Source organism: Orcinus orca, chromosome 8, assembly GCF_937001465.1.
Source record: "Orcinus orca chromosome 8, mOrcOrc1.1, whole genome shotgun sequence".
Classification (NCBI taxonomy): domain Eukaryota; kingdom Metazoa; phylum Chordata; class Mammalia; order Artiodactyla; family Delphinidae; genus Orcinus; species Orcinus orca.
This window is the reverse complement of record NC_064566.1, coordinates 39,588,907-39,614,902: the sequence shown is the minus strand read 5'-3', so window position 1 is coordinate 39,614,902 and position 25,996 is coordinate 39,588,907. Positions and strand designations below refer to the sequence as shown.

General features: G+C 35.7%; 1 protein-coding gene across 1 annotated transcript in view; it reads right to left on the bottom strand.

The window, feature by feature from the left end:
* Positions 1-25,996, bottom strand: part of SOX6 (SRY-box transcription factor 6) — a 621,353-nt gene that overhangs the window by 207,176 nt on the left and 388,181 nt on the right. Inside the window, exons 7-8 of the mRNA XM_049713139.1 lie at positions 6,504-6,676; positions 3,645-3,713 (exon numbers count right to left, since the gene is read on the bottom strand). Of these exons, the coding sequence (XP_049569096.1) occupies positions 3,645-3,713; positions 6,504-6,676 (242 nt within the window). The remainder of the gene's footprint in view (positions 1-3,644; positions 3,714-6,503; positions 6,677-25,996) is intronic.

Here is a 25,996-nt window from a genome sequence, read left to right as displayed (position 1 = left end):
GGGGAATTACTTAATATGTAACAAATTAGAGGAATCGCCATTTTCCCCAAAGCACCAACAGAGGGATTTGAATTCACTAAGCAAACAGCCTCCTAAAATATCTGTTGACATTAAAGAATTTTAATAATCATTTAAAGTTATTAACCTGATTTTTAAATAGTAAAAATTGACTCATCGAAAGTGTAAAAACATTAGTTCACAAAATCATTCATCTTATGGTTTCAACATGGCTTAAAGACCATATATGGTCTTAAAAGTATCCCTTTAAAAATTTAATTAGAATCTACCAAGGCAAAATTACATTAAAATTATATTAAAGGAAAAACTATATAAATGAAATAATTTTTAACTAGAATAAGTTTTGAAGGACTGCAAATAAAATAAGCACGTGGACTTTTACAATACTATCTGGTTTTTTTTTTTTTTTTTTGGCGGTACACAGGCCTCTCGCTGTTGTGGCCTCTCCCGTTGCAGAGCACAGGCTCCAGACGCGCAGGCTCAGCAGCCATGACTCACGGGCCCAGCCGCTCCGCGGTGTGTGGGATCTTCCCGGACCAGGGCACGAACCCGTATCCCCTGCATCGGCAGATGGACTCTCAACCACTGCGCCACCAGGGAAGCCCTGCAATACTATCTTAATCATGCCTTTTCCTATCGCTAATGAAAGATCCTGCTTTTCAGTGTGCAAACCACCCAGGTTTTCATTTGTTTCCATTATAACAGACCCAGATGTGTTTGTGTGTGGTTGTTATAAGAGGTTAGACACTCTTCCCTTTCTTTCTAGTACAGCTTGCAAATTTCAAAACAACAGTACTAATTCAGAAGTCAGCATTCTGAACTAGAAGTAAAGAATAATCTTTAAATGTATTATTTAGATCTATGTATCCCACCTGATACTTGGGATCTATGGCCAATTGCCATGGCTTAATCTTGCTGACCATGTTAGCAAATAGGTTCTAGGATACAAGATTTTAAAAGAAGGAAAAAGTTCAAACTTGGGATCTCAAATTGTCGCTGTATTCATTTGTTTTCAGAAGAGAAAGGTTTTGTATTTACTATCTTACTCTGTTTTGTTTGCAAAAGGGAGAATGTTTCATGATAGGTAAATGTTCGAAGCATTTCTTAAATCTCGTATTTTGCTCAAATTAAAATTAGTCTAACAACAGTCTCTCTCCTAAATTTGATCACGCCTGTGGTTGGTCAAAAAACTTATTTGAAAATACAGTTAACCCATTCCCCTTCCAAAAAAACAACTAAAAGTCTGAATATCAAATACATGCTTTGTAAGTGTCAGAGATTAATATGTTTTGTGCAAGGAGAAGTGTTTTTCAGTATTTGAAAAATTCTTTGAATGGTCTCATGCTCGATAAAATAAATACTGACAAGATATGCAGTGAAGCTGTAGCTCAGGACAGAATAAACTATAAATATAGTTATTGCCTCCTCTTATTTTTTAAAATATGAATTCCTGTTACAAAGAATCCCATATTTCTAAAATTAATGTAACTATTTTGAATCTCTCTATGATTTTATAATTTATACTGCTGAGATCAAGGTCTGATTAGCTTCAATTTTTAAAAATTTAAACAATGAGAAATATCTACAAATTTAAAAGCAATTAAACTTCTATTAAAACACTTGAAAAACCAACTTTCTTGTTTTCTCAGATTGAACATTCTGATGAATAATATTTTAAGATCATGACCTATAGTTTCCTGAAAAAGATATCAACTTTATATAGTCAAGTTATAACTATAAAATCATATGTAATCAATAAATGCCTATAATATTTCATTAAAATACTTTGATTTTGTTGCTATTCATCTGAGATCCTCAGTACAACAGGCAAATGTCAATTAAGACAGCCAGTTCCTGCAAACAACTTTGGACTAAGAAGTGAAATATATTCAAAATAAACAAAGAAGTAAGTAATAAAGAGGTAGTAAAAACATTAATAGTAAGTAACTGATATGAGAACATCTCAGGGAATTTCTTCCATTTCTGCTTTACAAATAGGAGAAGCAGAGAGAACTAAATGATCGGGTTAGGTTATTTAACACCTACTGAGTTCTTAGAGAGGGATCTAGAGAAAAATGTAGGAAGCCACAGGCTAAAAATCTTGACCTTAGCAGTGGGAGACACACTGAAAATTCTAATAAGGGCAGAACAAGGGAACACCTGGACAGTTATTTAATTAAGGATCTCAGCATGAGTCATGAGATACCAGGATGAGAAATTATTTCAAGATTTAATTATAAAGGCTGACTGTCCCAAATGCCAGAGATATACCGTCTCCTCTATGTTTGGATTCTTTATTTTGAAACATACAGACTTGAGTATGGAATATAGAATCAGAACTAACTAAAACAGCAACAATAACAACAAACACTGGTTAAGACCTCCTAGTAAAGACAGCTAGAAGAAATGCCAAATTAGGTACAGGTACTTCTTCAGGCACCAAATTGGTATTTTAAATGCAGTGACTACTACCTGGAACACTAAGTGTGATTACAAAATGAAGCAAGAATCTAAGTTAAAATCACTGGCTTTCATCAGTGAGGTGAAATAAGGTATGACTTTATGTAAATGATTTTTTTTAAATATAGGAAGGTGTGATACTAATCTCAAGGAAAGGACTAATATAATTCAGAATATACTGCCCCAACTAGGCTGAATCATAGATCCCAGTGGTTAGAAATATCTACAGCAACCAAGAGAAACCCAGAGACTGTGGTGGATACATATAACTCTGGGATCAATATTCCTGAGGATTAATCACCAGACAACCAGTTGCTTATTCTAAGGCTTTCTAGAAGTCACACACCTATGTTCCTATTCAAAAATGGAGACCACTTCCCTTACCTACGTCAAAAAGCTGTTAGCTGAATTAACCATCAAATCTCTAAAGGAATGACAGAAATCAGAATTCTTTCCCAGGCCCATGCAATTATGATCTATATATTGTGTTAACCTGCCACAAAAAAAAAAAAAAAAAAAAAAAAGAGAGAAAAGAAATGAAGAAAAAGAAAAGAAAGAAAAGAAAAGGAATTTCTAAAGTGTGTTACAATTATTCAAGAACAAGTTTTTCTTCCTTTCTAGACTATAAACTTCTTGAAGACAGACAATTACTTATTAATCTTTATGTTCTCTTCAGCACCTAGCAGAAATGCAGTTAATATCTGTTAAAGAACAAATTAATTATTACCAACCCTTTCCTAGGTCATAAGATTCTTCTCATAATTGGCCCAGACAGTCCTAACAAGCAAATAAACATAAGCTTCTACCCATGATACTATTAGATGGTAAAATATAAAGCAGCAGGTAGTTTGTGACAATAAAACTAGCATGTGTATGCTACTTTGGAAACCATTAGGTTTCCACCAGGTTGTGTTAGGCAAATGGCAGAAGGAAAAAAAGATAAGGTTTATTCTGCTTACGCATCACATCAGAAAAGAATGCTTAGACTACCACCAAGTCGATATTTTCTACATCCACTTATACAATTGTATACAACATCCCTGAATAACAAACAGCTCTATTGGTGCTGTTTATAAGAGAAGGGTGCATTTGCAGCATTTTAAATTCCATTTTCAAGGAGAAAAGTATCTAAGTATAATCAGACGAGAGTAATAAAATACACTGACCTGGATCTGTTGCTGCAGGAGATTAATTTTGTGCTGCTGTTGCAGAAGTTGCTGCTGTTGTCTTGCAATCTATCAGAAATAAAGTTTCATTAAGTTAAAATGAAATGCTTACACCTTTGCCATTACCTCAGGTACCTCTCCTGGTATTACAAGGATGCTTTACTGTACTTCTACATGAAAGAGTTCCTATAAAATGAGAGAGGCAGAATCAGAAAGTTGGAGAAGAGGAAATATTTCAAACAGGTACCATCTCTCTGCTTGCCCCTAAATCTTTACCTGTACATGAAAACTACCCCCTTGTATTACATTTGTGAGCAGTTCATCTATATCTGCACTGGTCATCTGGAAAGAATGGGAATTTCAAAATCTCATCCTTGAAGAATAAAAACAGGAAAACTCTGCCTACATTTTTCTAAGGAGCTTTATTTGTATTTAAAAAGTAAAATCTGTAAGCAAAGATAGGAAAGAACTTTCTATTACTTATAATATGGCCTACTTTGGTGAAACCTTTTCTACTGTAAAGACTTTCAGAACTGATAACACAAATATTGTCAAGGGAGTGCCAAAAAAATACAGCAAAAGGCAAAAACCTTTATCTTTTTTTGTTGATATAATGTGGAATGTACAAAGCATTTTTAAAAACAAACACAATTTAATATTTATTCACATCCTTTTGAGGGTAATGTGTTAGTTTTACAGTACAGGATCCACATACAAGTTTTGTATTCCCTGCTTCACCCAACAATCAAATTCAACATCTTAGCACATCATCTCATCTGTAAAAAGAAACATTAACTACTTAATGCAAGCCCTACTGAAGACTGAATCTGCCCCTCAGGAGAGCAGGGAACTTCTGTAGGATAATGGTGTTTACTACAAAACAGGAGTTAGGTGTCAGGCTACTTATTACCTCAAAATCTGAGCTGCTGGAGTTTGAAGCCCATTGGAATGCCCCTTAGTGAGAACACACTCACTGCCAACCTAGGAAGCCAGAGAAAAAAATGGCCAGAAAGCACTTAGAAGGACTTGGTTTAGTGGTGCCCTATAGGCAAGAGTTATGTTCTTCCTATTTCTTCTATTTCCAAAATATTCTAGAATGGACAATGTTGGAAGTAGAAATGGATGTGAACCAGCCCTCAGCTGTATACTTCCTGAGTCCTTTCAATATTTTAGCATAGAGTAGAGGGACACACCCAAATCACATTCCTTTCAGCAGAAGATGACAAATAGCAATCTGCCCCCAAATGTGGCTCAATGGTTTCTGGTGATGACTGGTTCATTCTAGAAGTCATGATAAAGCTACCCCTAATGAAGGGTACAGGTTGAGAAATGGGATCACTCCTCCCCAAAGCTTTTTATAAGCAAAATGGAAACAGTATGTAATCAGTTTGGAAAGGCCCACTCTGCTTATCACCATTCAAATCAGAAATGGACAACTCACTCTGCAATTCTAGGTATACATGCTGGATCTCTGAATATTTATTTCCTCTTAGCCATCCAGTGAAACACCACTAGACATCTAATATTGATGGTCCCTCCTAAATGATAAAGTGCTGCATAGAAATGCATCCAAAACACCACAGTGCAATTACTATCATCCACTCTAGATGTATGGGTTTGACACAGTGAAGTATGGTACATAAGCACCATGTGGCTCAAATTCTGAATTTTATTTGCCAATCGGTTGAGCTACATGCTCGCTTCATTGAGCATGACAACCTAGTTTTAAGTGTCATTTAATTTTCATTTTGAAATATAATTACAAAGTGTTCACTGTAAGATATCACTCGTCTGCAAATGTGTCAAGATTAATTTGTGCTAGCTTATTCACAAGTGTCAATAGTTAATTACTGTGTCATCTCTGGATAGCTAAATGACATTCTAACTTCTGATTTTTTACAGTGTTCCTTTATGTTATTTTCCATTAGGGGCTGAGTCCATATTCCTACATGTGGGCAAATATTCAAGCATATAAAATACCAGACGTCACAACTCATTAAAATCAACAGAGCATATATTGCTCTATATACCCCTATAAAATACATTTAACTGAAAAGATAATTCCAGTAATAATGTCAGATTCCTAAAAACTGCACATTAATTTGGGTCTATCTGATCTAAAGCATCAGGGACTACTCTATAGGATCATTGTTATTAGATTAATGCACTCTTATGAGACAGGAAAAACATTTGGGAAAGTGATTTATTTTTTAAAAGATACACACAAACTTTGCTATTTTTCTCACTTCTAAATCAATGAAGTCAAATTCTTCCATGAGCTATGTGTTAATTTGTTTTTAATGATTTACCTATGCTATAAATAAAGTGACCATATAATTTATCATCCAAACCAGGACAACTTTTGCAAGTGGAAGAGGGGAGTATTAATAATTGCTTTGGAAAACAGACATTAACCAGAGCTATTCTGGAAAAACTGAGACATATGGTCACCCTAGCTTGAACCAGTGAACTGAAAGATTCTCAAAGTTTTTCTAGACCAGGATCCTCCTTTTCTGGATGAGAGAAGAGTAAGGCCCAGAGAGAAGCGATTTACTCATGGTTAAGCTACATTGGGAATATACGTGATGCCTACATGAACAAGTCTCCCCAAGTAATTAATCAAATCCAAATGTTCTGGAACAATGTTATCATTTCAGTTATGCCCAGTTGCTATGACGCCTTTCTTTGTCCTCCACATATCCCCTCAGTATTCTCGGTGACCCTGGATTTCCAGAAGGCTTCTTTCTTTCATTCTTTTTTTTAGGAAGGCTTATGACAAATAAACCAATCAATGTGATTAGTCGCTGAGCTTGGCACATTCCACACCTCCAGCTCATCAGCTCCTTTTGCAGGGCTCACCTGTTCTTGCTGTTGGCGAGCAAGGTCCATTTGCTGCCGTTGTTTCTCAATTTGTGAGGCTGCCAGTTTTTTCTGTTCATCATGCGCTGCCAGGAGCTGCTCCCGTAAACTGATCAGCTGGGTAATCATGGTAGAGAGCTGCCGTTCTTTTTCTGCCAGGCTCTCAGGTGTACCTAAAATGGAAGCGAAAAGATATCTCACAAGTTTGAGACAATTCTGAATGAATTAGGGAAGCGAGTGGGTGGGCAGATTTAGAAAGGGACTACCCTAAGACACTTAAATATCTGGGACAATAACTGGAGGTCACTGTAAGTGCAGGAACTCTATGGAGTAGCAATGGAATGAACGCTAGGGTTAGTCATCACCCCTGTCAAGAGAAAGGACTGTTGCCAATAAAATTCTCACTCACTCTTCCCTCTTGCTCTTTAAAACAAAACAAAAGAAAACAAAACAGAACAACCTACTCCATTCTCTCCCTTTCACCACATTCCCCTTCCCTCCCCACCCAAATCTATCTGCTCAAGCTAGTAATCTTATGCTATTTAGTACCAAAGATTAGAAACTATGGGTTGTATTAATATTCTATAATCAACCTCTACCCTCAATGACTGACAGAGGACCTAAGACATAATAGGTGCTTAAATAATGTTACTTAGGAATTTTCTGATCACTGCCCTCATAAAATTTTTCTATTGTGCAAAGATCTGTCTCTGAATCTCAGAAGTCAGGGGTCACTCTTGGCCATGGGATGAGTGCTACAGAAAGAAAAAAAAATCTGTCTTGCCTCAGGTAAGAAAGAATTGAAACTGATTTTTTTTTTCTGGTGAGGGGATCAAGCTAAAGTTCCCAAGTTCATCCTTAAAGGCAATAATGTTGCTTGGGGGGCTCCCTCACCCCTTTGTCACTCTTCAAAAGGAAAAAACACATTCGAGGTTGAAAAGGTTATGATGTCGCTGCACACCTACGATATGCACTAATGGTGCTGAACAGTCTATCTATGGGCAAATTGCACAGCTCTCCTAAGTAAAGGGTACAGGATCCTTTTGTGAATCTAAATTAGAGCATTTTGCCATAGCATAAGATAAGAATTTCAACACACAACCCACTGTATTTGAGCACACAGGTTTCATTATGAAGAAATGATCTATGCTTTGAAAGCTTTTCAGAAAGATGCCACCAGCTGTCAAAAGAGATAAAGATTGCCAGTTTTTGTGTGTGTGGAAGAGGAGACTTCCAATCTCCTTATGAAACCCCCCTCACTCCTGCTAGGAAAGCACCAGGACAATTTGAGAAACTGAATATATTTTAATTAGGAATGGGCCTATTTTTTGAGTGGGTCCATGGGAAAAGCAAGCCTTCAAGTGATGCTGGCTAGCACTTACTAGTATATGATTCCCACAAGGTAAGGCTGATAAGCTACAATATTTAGAATTACCTTGGTATTCTTAATGCCAATTCAAGTCCTTAAAAATAAATAAGTAAATACATAAATAAACTGTCAATATCCCATATCCCTTAAAGATTTACTGAGCTGAAAGGTGGCCTAAAATAAAAATTAAAAGAAAAATAAGATAGTGAAGTGATGTTAGAAAATGTACTCCACTGATAAGGAAACAAATACTGCATCAAGGATAGTGACCAGCTGTTCTTTCTAGCTACTGAAAGTGATTTTTTTTAATGAGTTTTTATTTCAGCAATAGGAATTTCAGCTTGGTGAAAGAAAGAACTTCTTGATCCAGAAATGTTAAAATACAAAATCAGGTTCTTGGAGGGGATCATAAAAATCTCCTCCAAATCACAACATGCTCAACTAATATAAATGTTAATGATATATAGGAATGAGAAGACATAAAACAAGTATGGAATTTACTTACTCATTTCATTAAATTTTAATTAAAAAAATATTTCTTGAATCTCAGGTACTATATCAAGAACTAAGGATACCGATACCATACCAAGAAAAAGCAAAGTTCCCTTTCACCTTAATCAAATAATCACACATATAAATGTAAACTACAACTAAATAAGAATTATAAACAGGACAGACATTTGGGGGGAGATTTAACCAAGTTTGGGAGGCTCAAGTGTAGGGAAGTTATGCCTGACAAAGTAACAAGTTAACAGAGTTAACTAGGCAAAGAGTTGGAGGGTGGTCAAGGAGCTTTTCAGTAGGAGAAAACAATATAGGCAAAGGCCCTGTGAGGGGGCAGGTGGTGGTGGAGAGTGTCACTGTGTTCCAGAAATTGAAAGAAGGTAGTAAAACTTAAATAAGAAAAACAAAGGAGAGTAGAGGACCAAATGAGGCTAGAAAGGTAGGAAAAGGTCACACCATTCAGCTCCTTATAGACCACTGGATGAACTTCATGTTTATTCTAAGAAAATTTCAAAATCACTAAAGTACTTTAAACAAGAGATGATGTGGGTGTTCTGGCTACAGTGTGGAGAATAGTTTGGAAAGTTATGAGAATAGATAAATGGGGTTTATTACATATACTTTTTGGCAACATTCTGATCTACGTGTAATTATCTTGTTATACCTATGTATATGAGGTGAGTTAAGAGAAGACTTACTGGATACTGGGAAAGTTACTGTACCATAATTCTTTGTTAATAAAGAAGAGCATTCATTGGAAATTTTGGGCAAGGACCAATACAAGAGTCAAATTTGGTATTTAGATTCTCCAGTAAAGACTGGAAAATTTTCTCTTCTCTCCCGGGTTAAACTTTGTCTTTTCAAAAATCTTCAATATATTTCCCTTTCTCCTCTGCATAGGAAACAGAGAAGCTGAAGATAACACACAAATGGCTTCTTAGCCTCTTCTGTTCAAGGTGAAGCCAACAGGTCTATAAATGCATTGGTGCTTCCAATACTAATAGACATGTATTTCTGAATTTACAGAATAACACCATTAACTGAATCTTTTTACAAACCAGCATGACACTCAAGTTGTTTAATTATAAAAATTCAATAACACCTAAGTAAGTCTTTCATTGAACTTAAAAGATACATGTTTAAGAAGAAAACAAGCCAGAGATCAGTATGTTTGAATTGAAGAGTTGGGTACTCATATAAGGCTGTCATTATCTTTTCCTTAAATTTGAGAAGCACATATATATTTTGAATAGATGTGAGTGGCATGACAAATGCAGTTGGAATGAAATGTAGTAGTAAAACAAATCTAAAGTTGCCCTTGAAATGGGAAATACACATATGGATATATATGTATATACACACACAACACATTAGCCTACACATTTAGAGAATGTAAGCTGTTGTATGGTTTAAATTGATTTCTAGTTAATTTGATCCCCAAGGGACTATATATATATATATATATATATATATATATATATATGTGTGTGTGTGTGTGTGTGTGTGTGTGTAGTCATTTTTCTGTTCTATACCCATTGTATTTGTTCACATATAGTGGTTTAAACCCAGGTGTTTAAAATCCATGGTGCTGGATTTTTGTTTTAATTAACAGCAAATATGTATGCAGCTATAATAAAAGCAACATCAAGTCTAAATCACGCTGACCAACCAACCTGCGAACACAAGTTATCTCATCTCAAAAATACTAGTTTAACTGAACATGAAACTTTGCCATAGCAAAGGAACTACAACTGCGAGAGTTGCTGAAAAAGCAGACAATTTATGGGACATAGTGGGGCAGCCTAAATACATATTAAGGAAGGCAAACGACCATACATTGGGTTGGCCAAAAAGTTCGTTTGGTTAATGAATACATTGTTCAGTAAAGTTCTTTGTGAAAATGAAAAATGTGTCTTTTATTTTTACTTAAAACCGAATGAACTTTTTGGGCAACCCAATAGAATGCTCTTATGAGGTAGGCTAACTCTATGTAGAAAATCTTGTGTTAAATAACGCTTTGACGTTTGATAAAATCCACTTAGAAAAACAGCAGATGAGATCCTGAGGATCTGCCCAGGCCAGCAGAGGTCATCAGTAGCTGCCTACATCATCCGTTTCACATCCTTCAGGCTATCTTAAAATGATTCTCTAAAAAGCATTGCCAGAAAATAGTCTCTCCACAAAAACATAAGTAGTTTCATAAACCAAAAAAAGGGAACCAGAAAAAAGAGCTTCCATACACAGCTTCTCTACAGGTTAGGGCGCCTGCTTTTATCCAATATCACACACAGTGTGCGCCTGACACTCTCCGCTGTAAATTGTATCTATTCTCCAACTACAAAGACAGTGCAGTAGGGGGGTTTTTTGGTGTTTTGTTTTGTTTTTCCATGGGGTCGTCTTTATCCCCAAACCACATCTGTCTTGAGTTTCTCTTAGATTAGTCAGGTGGATCAGTGCTCCCCAGGGCCTGCTCCAGCTGAAGTATTTTAATTTGACTAAACACCTGATTTATTTTATCTCTCCGATGAGAAAGGCAGTTTGTCTTAATAGAGCCTGTCAGCCCACAGCCCCATTCACAGCAATTTACAGGCAGCCAGGGACGCTGGAAGAGAAGAGTGCCGTGATTCTGTATTTTATCCTCCTCCAGAAAGCACCTAAAAGCAGCTATTCACTGCTACTGCATGTGGCATTTTAGAACTGAATTAGCTTTTTATTCAAGTAACTACACTTGTTGTGAATAGCTTATCTGTAAAATTGCTACATTCACTACTGATTTTATTAACCTTTGGCTCTATCACAAAATGGTCTTCAGTTAGGAAAGACCTTTAAAATTGACACATTTTTTTCTTAGGGGGCTTTATTCCAGTGACTTCAGATTTACTGAGTTTGATCTATTGAATTTTTACCAGTTGTACTTAAAATTTTGAGTCTCAATAGGAAGTCAATAGTGCATAAATAAGGAAACACTTTTCAAAATGTAAATACAGCAGCAATTTCCCTCATCAAAAGTTTTCAAATACCATCTTTCACCATAACAGTTTCAAAATCAGCCCTCTAGCCTTTTTTGGTCATAATCTGAAGAACTTGAAAAAAATTAACTAAAATAGACTATTTATTTTAAACTTTACAAACTATAACTACCTGTCCCTAGGCCCAAAGCCAACAGAGAAAATTCAAAATAGATGAGAATTTAGGTAAAATAATAAGACAATTAGGATAAATCCCTTCTTGATACAGAATGAAAAATTAAAAGTCGTTTAAAATTTATTTAAGTCTTTTTTTTTATCAGCTCATAAAAGTTAGTACCACAACCTGCTAGTTAATTTTGCCCATGTAAAATATACATAATTACAATCAGTGGTGTTAGAAATAAGACTGGGCATTGGGAAGTCCCTAAAGACTCCACATCTGGACAAGGGAGGCACCTTGCAGAGCACTTCACTAAATGGATTTGCCTCACCTCTTTTACAATATTCCCGTACCTAGGACTTTTACAATATAAAAGTCTTAAACGGGTCACTCTCTTAATGGCTGTCCCCTGAAAGTGGATCACTGCTATGTGGTGATGGCTAAGTTTTTCTAACGAGAAAACCCAGAAACAAGCACAGCAGTGGAAAGAGAGACAGAGAAAATTAGAAATGGGGGTGTGGGAGAGAGAAAAAGAAAGAGAGAAGGTGGGAGGGGAGAAACAAAGAGGGAAGTAGAGAGAAAGGGAAAGAGAACAAGCAAGGACGGCTAAATTAATTTTTGTGAATTTCTCTGCATGTTTTTTATTTCTTCACATTTATGAAATGAAGGGCAATAGTGTTAAAACACAATGTTTACCAAGCCAAATAAAACTAACATTAACAAATGGCATTATCTAGAAATGTATCCTAGCAAATTGAAAATAAGACTTCTATCTAACCATTCTCCTTTACTGGATCACATACTGCTTTAACAAAGTTAATAGGACTTAACAATGAAATTACAAGAAGCCTGGGCATGAACAGTGTGTTTGGAACGATGGGGAGGGGTGGCAGTAACACCGGAGTGGAATTCTGATAGGGATATACTTTTCCACATCAATCCTGGAAAGGATTAAAGAACTTAACAATAATTCCAAGCAGCATCAGTCAAGGAACTCAGCCAACAACCCAGAAAGATTTTAAATTCAGTTGAAAAGAAAAGCTCTTAAGAGTCAATTCCCTGGTCAGTTCTAATTTTTTTAATGGACATTGTTTGAGAAGAAAGACAAAATACAATGCTAGTCATAAAATAAAGCTGCATTTGATCTTTCTGCCCACAGGTAACCTGGTTAAACTGCTGTGTCTCATACTGCAGCCTCCTCACACATCAGATGGGCTGTGATGTCTCCACTTCACAAGCTCAGTCCATCATTTAGCATTGGCCTTTTTTGATATAGCCTTCTTTTAAATGTCACAAAATAGGACAGCAAAAAGTCAACAGAAATAAATAGGGTAAGCTGAAGAAACTAACAGTCTATCAGAAGGTCCCCTGATAAAAGTTACTTTGTGGTGACTGCCTGAGAAAGGAACCCCTGTCCCAGTATACTAGCAGCTAATTTGAGTTCTGAATCCAACAGCAGTTTTAAAAGCTTTCCACTCTAAAGGGCCCCAGTGCATCATAAAGATAAAGGATTTCAGTACAAAACCACCACAAAGACCTCTATTATCTTATCAGTCTTTGGTTACAACAGCTGAACCAATATGACTAAATTCTGAATGACTTTTTTCAAAAGAGCAAAATACTGGAATTTCTTTGTTTTCTCATCAGTCAGCTATTGTCATTGCTCCCATATGCTACTATCCACTCCTTAGTAAATAAAAAGTTTAATAAATGCAGCAACTGTGCTCTTAGGAATCACTTAGGGACCACTACACAGGAAGTGTGGCTCAGGATTGAGGTACAGGCTGGGTTTGTTTTCACCCAATGTATGATAATTTCCTTCTTAAAATGTAAACAGCTCTCACTTAAAATGTCATTAAAATCTTACCGTGTATGAACAAGAGAAGGATACCCGGGAACTCCCTAAATTAAGTTCAATTCTCCTGTCTATTCCAGGCACACTCACCTCTCCTTCAGCTTCCCCTCTTTCTAGCTGCAAAAGGAAGTCTATTCCTGGATCAACTGAGGTCTATTCATGTTGCAGATCCCAAAAGAGCAAGAACAATCCATGGAATTCTGCCATCTAGGCTCCTAACCTCACAGCTGGGCCTTTAGCCCATTGTGCTTTATTAGCTCATCCTTTTGGGGTCCGGAAATGAAGGTATCCTGAAATATCTCTCCTTCAGTAATAAGACAGACTACCGTCACATTACTGCTCTCTATGGATAATACTTGGTCAATGGCTACATCTCTATAATTCACATACAAAAAGAGTAATTTATAATCTTTCAGAAACATGAAATTCTTTGGTCCTTTGGGGGAAAAAATTATTTTTTTCAATATTGCCACCAAATATAATAGGATTGGCTCTTTCTCCAGAAGTTCCATCAGAGCCAGAAGATAGGAAAGGAAGAATTAAGAAAAATAGACCTTACTTAACAAGGTATTGTCTTTTTTTTAATTTATTTATTTATTTTTGGCTGCATTGGGTCTTTGTTCCTGTGCACGGGCTTTCTCTAGTTGTGTCGAGCAGGGGCTACTCTTCGTTGCAGTCCGCAGGCTTCTCATTGCGGTGGCTTCTCTTGTTGTGGAGCATGGGCTCTAGGCACGTGGGCTTCAGTAGTTGCAGCACACAGGCTCAGTAGTTGTGGCTCACGGGCTCTAGAGCGCAGGCTCAGTAGTTGTGGTGCACGGGCTTAGTTGCTCAGCGGCATGTGGGATCTTCCCGGACCAGGGCTCGAACCTGTGTCCCCTGCACTGGCAGGCGAATTCTTAACCACTGCGCCACCAGGGAAGCCGCAAGGTATTGTCTTAAAAGACTTTATGTGGTATCTAATTTGATCATCATCCTAAATGTTGCTTTATTTTCATTTCACAGATGAAATACTAAAAGTAAAGAAACTTGACCAAGTCAGTGTATTTGATTGTATCTGAATTCAGGTCTTCTGATTCCTAATCCAAGGAAGTCTGGGGCCTAAGGGAAAACTAGCTATCTTCCCTTGCCTCAGACTTGAAATACATTGCAGGGAATTTCTAAAAGTTAGGAGCAATGCTCTAAGGGACCTAGAATTTTAATGCCACATAAGGCTTAGAAATATACAACTTCTTAGTAAGGGTTTGTTTACAAAATAAGAAGTTTAAAAGATAGGCTGGACAATTAGACAGCCAAAAAGGTGAATAAGTTGATCTTTGATACCTTATAGATGTAAAAACAGATCTTGATATTAGGTGATACACCTGGAGTTACTCAGGAAATTAGCACCTAGCCTGGTAGTCAAGATCCTCTGTTATGTTTATTCCCCAAACCTCTTTCTCCTTAGTCTCCTCAATGAGAATATGGCCTCCTGGTTCTGAGCAAATACAAAGATTATGCAGACCATGACATTCCCAAAAATTCTAGATACAATATTTACAACACCCATGAAAGGCTGAAAAATATACTCAAATATTTCACACATCAAAGTGCACTGCTGTCATGGGGTACAGTGTGCCTGCAGGCTGAGATAGTAAGGTGCTAGCCAAGAGGAAGTTACCTGGAGAAATCTAGGAAGTGTCCCTGGCAAGGTCTGAGGAACCTCTCAGATATAACTAAGGCTTAGGACAGTTGCCTGTACAAACACACCATATACCTTGCCCATTTCTAGGTTGTATTTGTGATTTGCCTAGTGTAAATCAGGGGAATCCCTGTCCTAGCCCAATATGCCTTATTGTACAATAATAATTGCTTAAACTTACATAGCAATTGCTTTATGCTAGAAAGAGCTATATATGTTAACTCATTTATTCCTCATAACAATCTTATGTAGTAGGTCATATTGCTTTCTGCATTTTAAAGATGAGGAAACTGAGGCATAAAACGGTCAAGGAATTGCCCAAGTCCTAAGCTTTCAAATCACATATCTAAGATTCAAAATCAGGCAGTTTGGCCATAGTCTCTGTCCTCTTAACCACGATGATAAATGGAAAACGGGACTCCTAAATGATCCACCTTCTCAAAACTACTTCACCCAGTCAACAAAGTAGCTGAAATTCTCCTTATAATCTGTTTTTGGTTTGTTTTTTTTTTAATACTATGTTTCATGGGGTCCTTAGTAAAATGAAAACTTACCTAGGGAAGTATCTATGATACCCTTTGTTCTTTAAGATAGCTCAACCCACTAACACAAAATTGACCTTTCAGTCTAAGTCACAAATGTCCACCATTGTTTGTAGTCATCCTTCATTACTAACTGAATCTCTCACTCATACCCACTGTCTTTCTCTCCCTCTGATCTTATTTCCTCCAAATTCTAAACTCCTGGTGCTGAGACAACCCTCCTCTGACCCCCTCTGCCCCAGTCCCCCTCATCTGGATATCTATGTGTAACTCCACCGGAACTAGTATATGGACCTGGACTCTCAAATCATGGAATTCCGGATTTTTTCAAAGGCTGATTTGGTTGGTCCTCTGGTTTTTAGTGCCCTTTTTGGCTCCTCTAAGAATCCCCTATTCCAGGTCTGGCATAATGAAATGCATCCCTGACACAAATTACTTGATCAGCAATCTACATAGCCCAGTCCAGATAACCAGTTTGTTCTGTATTGTCTGTAGGTATCAGGACATCCGAGTGGGCTTGGATGTTGCCAGTGCTAATAAGACTTTGAAGAGAAGGTATGTTAAAATTTTTAAATTAAAACAAAACTGAACCAAGGGAGATTGTTTGTGTTTTTACATAACAATAGATAGTTCACAGTTTCTCAAATTACAGCACTGAGTATCTGATCAGATAACAGGCCAGTAATACAGATTCTACCCATCACAAACTCAGATTATGAGTCTGTAGAGGGAAAATGGAAATGGAAATTTCATATTGATTCTAAAATTGCTGTTTTTTGTTCTGTCATAGTTGAATACAGCTGGATAAATACCATGTTCTTTTCATTCTCAATTTTGACTTTAACAATGATTTCTGGGTACAATAGGTGCTACCATCAATCATCATTTTATGAAGACACATTATGTTCAGAAAGCTTTTTAGAAGGTTATCTAATGCTATCCATGTAGAATTGACAATATTCAAGGCATAAATATTAAGGTATGCCAAAGAAAGCAAGACAATTAAAGCCTGGGTCCAGAAATGAGCCATGGTCTCCCATCACAGGATGATTTTGAACATGCTGAAGTAGAACATGAACAAAATATTTTTTAAAAATTACTAAGCATTTAAAAAATTAAATTAAAAGTCAATGTATGTTTGGCCTATAAACAAAATTAGTTTAGTCACAAATAGGATGTCCTATTCTCATACTGGGACATTCTCTTACAAATGCATAGATAAGCGTGATTCAAGGTTTTAAAAGTTATGATCACTGTATTCAATAATTACAGGTTACAAATGGAATTTAAAAAGAAGTGTATAAAAATCACTTTCTAATTTCCTATTAGAATGGTTTTAAAACTCCAACTTGCATGAGAGTCTTATGTACAAAGTAAAAAAAAAAAATTAAAAAAAGATCACTTTCTAACATAACTTTTAAATGTTCACAGTTTTACAATTGTCAAATGAATAAAAATAAAGATTTTTAATTATTTTTTTTTAACTTGAAGGCAAAAGCTGGATATGTGATCCAGAGGCAGGAAGGGGAAAATATATTAATATTTGAGCCTCATAGGAAATAGGATGTCACAATCAACATGGTAGTACTGAAAAATAACCTCAGGAGTGTTGGACACGACCTTTTGAAGAGGCAAACGTCTGAGACGGCAACCAAAAGACAATTGCAATAGTTGCATTTAGAGGTGATACTTAAAAAGATCTTTTCTTGTAAAAGGTGATTATAACACCAGTGGTCCCAGAATAATTACAGTGGCAGCAGGCTCTGCAAACATATAGATCTCAAATGACATCCTCCCTCCTGGACTCTCTTGGCTCCCCTCCCAGGTTTAAAGGCTCTGCTGCAAATTAGATAAGAATCTTAGAGCTACTCATAATTCCAAAGAGAAAACTGGTGGGGAGGAAGAGCAAATGACAGACCACAATGGGTACTTCCTACTGTTAGCTCCATAAGGGCATGGTCTATGTCACATGCTTCTCTATGACAAAGCACAGGCAGTGCCTACCACTTATTTTGTGCTGAGTAAAGTTAAAATGAACCTAATAACCAACTCTAAATCAGTAGTTCCCAGAATAGTTGGAGATAGGCAGCCAGAGCCATTAACAAACCAGACGGAATTGCTCTGAACTTCAGCAGTATTTGATCCATGTCTGAGTTGCTTTCTGTTTGGTAACCATTGTAACTAACTGAATTTAATGCCTCTCCCCACTGCTGTGTAAGCAGCAGAAAATCAAATCCAATAAAAAGATAGAGATAAACAATAAAATTTGAACAACTAAAGAAATGTAGATTCAGATTCAATAAACATTTTTTTGAGCACATAGGACAGTCCAAATACTTTCTGTGTACTAGGGTTAATACTTAGCATTTTTATCTGTTTCAACAAACTTGGGAAAATGAGGCTGAAGAAGGTTAAAAATATGTCCAAGATAACATACTTATAATTAATAGAGCTATGATTTTAAGCCGGATGGTCTGATCTTCAAACCCAGACTCCTTTCAGTAAACCACAAATGTTTCTTGGAAAAAAAAAAAAACTAGTTAAAGACAACGACTTCATACAGAGTCTTCATGAAGTCCTTCTGCATTTTTTAAAAGTTAAATACCTTATTGGTAGATATAATGGTATTACAAAGGTAAACTAATTTATATTTAAAACTATTACAATTTAATATTATTTAAGTTCTTGTGAATAGTATATGAAGTCTGATGGCTAAGGGGACTGAGTCTACATAAATAGGTTTGAAAATGTTCTACTCAGAAAATGTTGCACCTAGAAATTCAATTTGAATTGTAAGAAAAAAATTTCAAACAGTTCTATGAACACAAACCACAATTTAGAAGGCAGAATCAACTAAAGGGCTATATAAATTATATGGACTGCACAATTCTACAGGGAACATTTCAAAGGAATTTACATATATCATTGTATTAACGCTTTCTAATACCACCTTCTTCCAATAAAATTGGATTATATGCCAAGACAATATAATCAGAGAACAGGTTCTAACTCTTAATTGCCTAAAGAACTGCCAAAGAAGTTATAGTTGACTGGCCAACTCATTTGCCTGTCCGTATGCCACCAAAGCTCTTTCAGGAGGATTTTTTTTTTTTTTTTTTTTTTTTTTTTTTGCGGTACGCGGGCCTCTCACTGTTGTGGCCTCTCCCATTGCGGAGCACAGGCTCCGGACGCGCAGGCTCAGCGGTCATGGATCACGGGCCCAGCTGCTCCGCGGCACGTGGGATCTTCCCGGACCGGGGCACGAACCCGTGTCCCCTGCATCGGCAGGCGGACTCTCAACCACTGAGCTACCAGGGAAGCCCCCAGGAGGATGTTTTTTAAAAGTATACTTTAGATGACAAAATCCATTCTTTGGCTGAATTTCAAAAGCTGAAAGAATGACCCTGACTGTGTCACTATAGACTGATCCAGATTAGTGTCTTTCAACATTTTAAAATCTATGCCCCTTACTCAGCTTTCTCACTGTACATTTTGTATACCTCCACTAGCCAAGAAGATTTTGTTCAGCTGATTCACTTTCTATACTTTAAGAAAATAATAGGTGTACTGAATAAGCTTTTACAAACTATAAGCAACTTCACTTGAGATTTCTGACCTAACTTGTCAAAACAATTTTAATTAAGTTAAATGGATATTTGCAGCTTTTCTTTTATACCTATAAGTTTAAAACAAAGTTGAAAAATTTTAAAGAACTCATTAACTTTATAAAAACAATGCATTCTTACCATCTTATTGACAAATCTATAGCATATCTCTTAATTTCTTTAAAAAAATCTTGGGCTTCCCTGGTGGCACAGTGGTTAAGAATTGCCTGCCAATGCAGGGGACATGGGTTCGAGCCCTGGTCCAGGAAGATCTCACATGCCATGTAACAACTAAGCCCGTGCACCACAACTACTGAGCCTGTGCTCTAGAGCCCGCGAGCCACAACTACTGAGCCCATGTGCCACAACTACTGAAGCCCACACGCCTAGAGCCTGTGCTCTGCAACAAGAGAAGCCACCGCAATGAGAAGCCCCCGCACCACAACGAAGAGTAGCCCCCGCTCACTGCAACTAGAGAAAACCTGTGCGCAGCAACGAAGACCCAATGCAGCCAAAAATAAATAAATAAAATTTATTAAAAAAAATCTTCATAGGTTCCTTTCTGTCTATATATTTAATGTGTTGTGATTCTAGCAGTATTCAATTACATGCACCAATGACATATTTTACTTTGTTATATTCCATGACAAAGACAATTTACCTAATCACCTTTTTGACAACAAGAACAGATAAACTCTTCTAAGTTACTCGATATGTCATTTGTTTTTAATTTGTTTACTATTAGTTATTTCCCCAGCCAGCACCTAGAACAGTTCCAGACACATAGTAGATCTTCAGTAAATACTTGTTGAAAGGAATTCTATTATGTGAATACATTCATATAATTCATCATTCAAATTAGGACATTTCTTAAATGACAGGAGGCACCATTAATTACATCAAGAACACACGTGTAAACCAGGACAATCCCAGGTAAGCCAGAACATATGTGTACCCTAGTCATAACATTCTCATTTAATGTCAGTTTTTGACTAAGTAATATTACATAAACAGAACTCTGTAGTTAATAAGTAAACTTTATAAAAATTCCACAATATGAATTTTATGTTGTTGGTAAACCTGAAATATGAATGACACAATTCTACACAATAATTAGGCTCAATTCATCAGTATTAAAAACATGTAGAAACTCATAATAAACAAATATAAATAACAGACCCCTTATCTAGAGTAAACCTAACAATGTAAACATGGTTTCATGGAGCCTGAACAAATGCTCCTTATTTATCAAAGTATTTTGAAGAGAAATTTTTAATTTAACATTCATAGAAATAATCCATTTTCCATGAAATGCAATTCCCAATTGCAATTCACAATTAAGGTCGTGCTCATTTTCTCCATTTTAGAAGAGACAAACTTATAATTTTACTTAATAATTAACTAAACAACACAAAAATGCCCATGTAAAAAATGAGAATATTAAAATATCTAAATCTTACAGCAATATATCATTACAAATTTTAATTTTGATATTAAGTACAGCTATGTCTTTCATATGATGAAAATATAAAGACATAAATCAATGAAAAAGTTATATTTGCTTCTGAAGATTCTAAGACCACCTTGGGTTATATATAATGAAGTAATGAAAATTACTGTAAAGGAAGACTAATGAAAAGTCCTGTTTCGCATAAAAATAATAAAAACGTTCCCACTTTAAGTATAAAATTCAACCAAGTTTTTGGAAATCTTGACAAGACTTACAATTCAACAACAAAAGCCATAAAAATCAATGACCTTTTTTTTTTTTTTTTTTTTTGCGGTATGCGTGCCTCTCACTGTTGTGGCCTCTCCCGTTGCAGAGCACAGGCTCCGGACGCACAGGCTCAGTGGCCATGGCTCACGGGCCTAGCCGCTCTGTGGCATGTGGGATCTTCCCGGACCGGGGCACGAACCCATGTCCCCTACATTGGCAGGCAGACTCTCAACCACTGCGCCACCAGGAAAGCTCTAATGACCTTTTAATAAACTCCATGGGAAGAGTATTTCCCTCAGTTCTACAAGGCAATATTAGAAAATCTACATGCCTAGAATTATTCCAGAGAGTTTATAATTTAGTCTCTAAAAAATTAACAGAAACATTGTTTACCCAATTTCTTACAAATATAGCAAAATAAATAATTCCCAAATTATGTTAATTCCCAAATTAAAAGGAAACAACCTATACATCCAGAACTGAGCTTCATTTGAGTCCTAAATTATATCTTAAAGCTTATACATAGGCAGTTCAAATCAGACATTACCAAGCATAGCTTTTAAAGTGGGGGAGGGGAATAGAAGGTTCTAAATGAAATACAATTCCTACTTTAATCCCATAAATAAATGTATTTAATAAAGTATAGTTAATTACTAAAGACTAACCTATAATTAAAAAACTGAAGAATCTAAACCAAGTGAAGATTAAAAGGCACTGTGAAATCAAGCAAACAACAAGATACAAGAAAATCTATTAAATGTGATTTGGGGAAAAGGGTTCTGTCATTCCCGGAACTTTTCAGGCACTGCTTTATAGGAATACCTGAGTTATGGTGTAACAGGGTTAGTTCACAGAAGCAGAAGATACATCAGATGCGATAGAAATAGTTTTTTCTTTAAAAAAAGGAAAAAAGTCTAAAACATTTAGACTTTTAGCATTAATTAAAAATTTTCAGGACTGCATAGATCCAAAAGCAAGTGATTAAAACATCACTACAATCCAATACAACTAAATAGAGATTTGGTGTGAATTTGGAACCAAATTCATTTTAACAATAACTTAACATTTGTATAAAAATTTAGTTTTCCAACATCTTTATTTAAGCAAAAAGTGAATAAGCCAACTCAGAGCAGAAAAAACGTAGGAGAAAAGTGACTCAAGCATGTATCAGTCTTCTGTGTGGCAAGGAGATGAAGGAAACAAGCAAGACTCTCCCAAGAAGATTCACAGTTAGAGTTTTGGGCCAGTGTATTCTAGGTAATAAAATATACCTTAGATTCAGGCAAAACACTTTCAAGTTTTAATTATCATTGCAACAACCAAAGACAAGTGAGTTCCCAGATTATCAGTCATGGTTATAGTCAAATGTAAACACTTAATCCATTTATGAGCTAAATATAAACATCTTAAGTAGCTGCTGTTTGGAATCATCTGTGTAACTGAGAGCACAGGTAATCAAGATTTGACTACATATACTCTTTTGTTCCTTCCATTTGTTCAAATAAACTGAATAATCAACACTTGGTAAGAGCCAAGAAGAGTTTCTCTGGCAACCCAAGAAATATAAGGCAGAGATCGTCAACAAGGGTGAGGTGATCTTATTACTAACATTTATTTCATTATCACTACAAAATAAAAACCACAGTAGAAATGCTACCAGGATAGTATCTCTACCAAGATAAAAATATACAGAAGTAATTATTCAGTAACAGGCTACTCATTTTAACTTTCTTTCTATTTGAGTTAGTGAAGTGATAAAAATCTACCATAATAATGGTCTTAGCCTAAAATCTTATGTCAAAATGTGTTTATAAGTTTATTAAATGTTTAGTTTGTAAAGGTGAGTAGACCTGAGTGACAACGTTGTTTCAGCTAATCTGTGCATGAAGATAAGGCAGATATAATAGTAATCAAAACAACCCAAAAAGTATTAGAAAGGGTTTTCACCTACACTAGGTTTTTTGAAACTTAAAACCACCTTGTATGGTAGTTATTATTATCACCACCAATATTATTATTATCACCACCAGTATACAAATGAAGAAAAAGACACAGGGAGGACACAAGATTTACCTAAAATCACACAGGCAGAACTTAAACCCTAACTTCAAGCCTATTTCCCTTTTGACTTCAAAACACCTGTTCCTTCTAGACTGACATTCTGAGAACAAATTTTCTCATCTTGAAGTTTCACAGCTCTCATTAGCATCAAAGTAACAATGTGGTTATTTTTCCCAGTCTGAAGTCCCAGACTGACCCCATACACTGGAGAAGTAGAGAACTGGAAGAAGATACAGGGTTTGTGTATGTGTGTGTGTGTGTGTGTGTGTGTGTGTGTATCTGGTATGTGTATGTAGATATAGCTCCAAATGTATTTCCCAATTTGATTATAAAACAAACTGTTGTTACAAAGCTCATTGCATATCTGAGCTTTTTAAAGGGAAAAAGGAAGCGTTATGAAAGAAAAAAAATCTTGCATTTTCCCCAATCAACCCACCTTATTTGTTCCCAATTATTTTCCATCACTGTTCTACTACCATTAATCTAAATCTGAAGTTGATTTTTTTAAATTTTAATTTATCTTATCTATTAAAAAATAAAGTGAAATGTCTTTTTAAGTATATTCGTGTAGACAATCGTAAACTCAGAAAATCATTGTTGTAAAGATTCAAATAAATCATTCAACTCCCAAGATTTACAAATCAGGAAGCTGAAAGCCAGAAGGGGAAAGGAACTGTCTGTTGTCATACAGTTAATTAGATAGTGACAGAGTTAGGACTAGAACCTACAGGTCTTGCCTGATCCTCAGTTCAGAACCCCTTCCACTGTAACATGCCACCTCTTAAAAAATCAGGTGAAATAGAATATCTGCAGGTTCCACATCCTTGGATTCAACCAACCATGGACAGAAAAAATTCAGAAAAAAAAATTCCAGAAATTTCCAAAAGGCAAAATTTGAATTTGCCCCACTAGCATTTACATTGTATTTACAACTATTTACATTTATTAGGTATGTAAGTAATCTAGAGATGATTTAAAGTACATGGGAGGATATGCATAAGTTATATGCAAATATCACCTGTTTTATGTAAGGGACTTGAGCATCTGTGGTTTGGAAGGTGGGGTGGTCCTGGAACCAATCCGCCATTGATACGGAGGGATGAGCATAATCCACTTTAAATCTCTTTCAGAAGACAGATGATTTCGGTAATTATTTTCCTCAATCCAGTTAAGAAGCAACATGGATTTCTTTACTTATTTTAGCATATTTTTAATTCCTCAAGTCTATCATGTAATCTAACAATGAAATGCTAGTCAAATGACAGAAGCAATCAATAGGAAAATGCTTTAAGAAATACAACTTGTCCAGTGATACTAAGACTGTCACTCTGGAACCTCAGCAGTTGAGTTTTCACATGTGCTGGTTTAGGGAGATTAATCATAGTTTAAATGATGCTTTTTCAGAAATAGCAAATTAGGATGTTTTACAGGGAAAACAGTTACATATGGACTTTAAGACTTCAGTGCCCGCCATTGCTCAAATTTAACAAGTGGAATACTATGGGCCACAAGAACCTCTGCATTTCATTGGGCCATGTATTTGAAAATCTGAGCACCTGAGGGGTTCTGCAGAACCCTAATTTCTTTTAAATAAGAGAAAGAGCCATATAAAGAACACTAATCTAAGTTTCTTAGGAAACAAGGGGTCATAACAACAACAAAAAAGTGATTAAAAAAAATCAGTGGCACTTTGGGAGTGTAAACCAACAGGAATGCTGAAAGTTACAAAGATTTAACAGACAAAACACTCAAGCTGAGGCCAGATAAATCACATAAGTTTGTAGCACTTAGTAAGGGTTTGTTGTTTGTTAGTATATAGAGAATGACAGAAATAGGAAAAAATTAAGATTCAAAAATAGTATGATGCTCATCTTATAATTTGCAAGGTGTTTAATAAGAGCTATAAAAATTTTATTATCTATGAAGTTGTATAGTGAAAAGTGACTGGAATTTAAATCAGGATATCTGGGTTCTAGTTTCAGTTTTCCCACTTGTACAGATAGCTCTCTGGGCCTCCATTTCCCCACTGTAAAATGAGAGTGGACTAGATAATCTATAAGGACACTTCTAGTAATGGGCTATAATTCTAGAAATGTTCCTTGAGTGTAGACTTTCTGCAATTTTAATGCTTTATAAAAATCATTCAATCTTGCCTGTATCTGTTAAGATCATTAATATCTTGGTAGCATGAGAAAAATATCATTTATGTTACCAAGAAGAATGAATGTAAACATATTGTATATATATTCATTAGGCTAACATTATATGTTAACATACAACCCAGCATTAACTTTTCAGATGTGATTTTTTTTTAGTTAATTTTGAGAGTGAACTTCACTGAATTCAAAATATCATTTTCTTTTACCATATGTGACATTATAATTAATGTCAGTTTAGCCGGAAAACTCACTAATTTACAAAATATATTTTTATCTCTTTATGTTTACGAAAGAAAAAACCTCTACCGGAATAAAAGCAGAATACATAAGTTGAAGTTACATCATTCTGTAAATGAGGAAATACAACTTTTAATTTTTTGACTTATCACAGTTTATCTGTAAGTTCACTGAGTTTTGCTTGTATATTTAAATAATAATCAGACTGAGGAAGTAGTATGGTGAAGTGTTTAAGAGAAGGGGATCTGGAGCCAGATTTTAAATCTTCGGCTCTACCATTTCCTAGGGATATAACTTTGATCTTATTGATCTCTTATCAAATTGGAATAGTACAGGGTGTGTACAGACCAAGAGAGTTAATACAAGTTCATAAATGTGAAGCAGTTAGGAAAGTGCTTTCACATAGCAAACACTATTATTTGCCATTATGGTCAAATAATGTCTATATCAAAATCCATTTCAGAATCTATCTTAACAATAAAGAACAAAAGTTATATGATTTAAAAATATTATGATTTATTTTATTCTAAATGTTTAATAAAGTTCTAAAGTCACAGAAAATTTCATTGACTATAAAATGTCACTTTATTCCAACCTCCTGAAAGTTGGAAATTCATGCATGGTAGAAAGGATCATG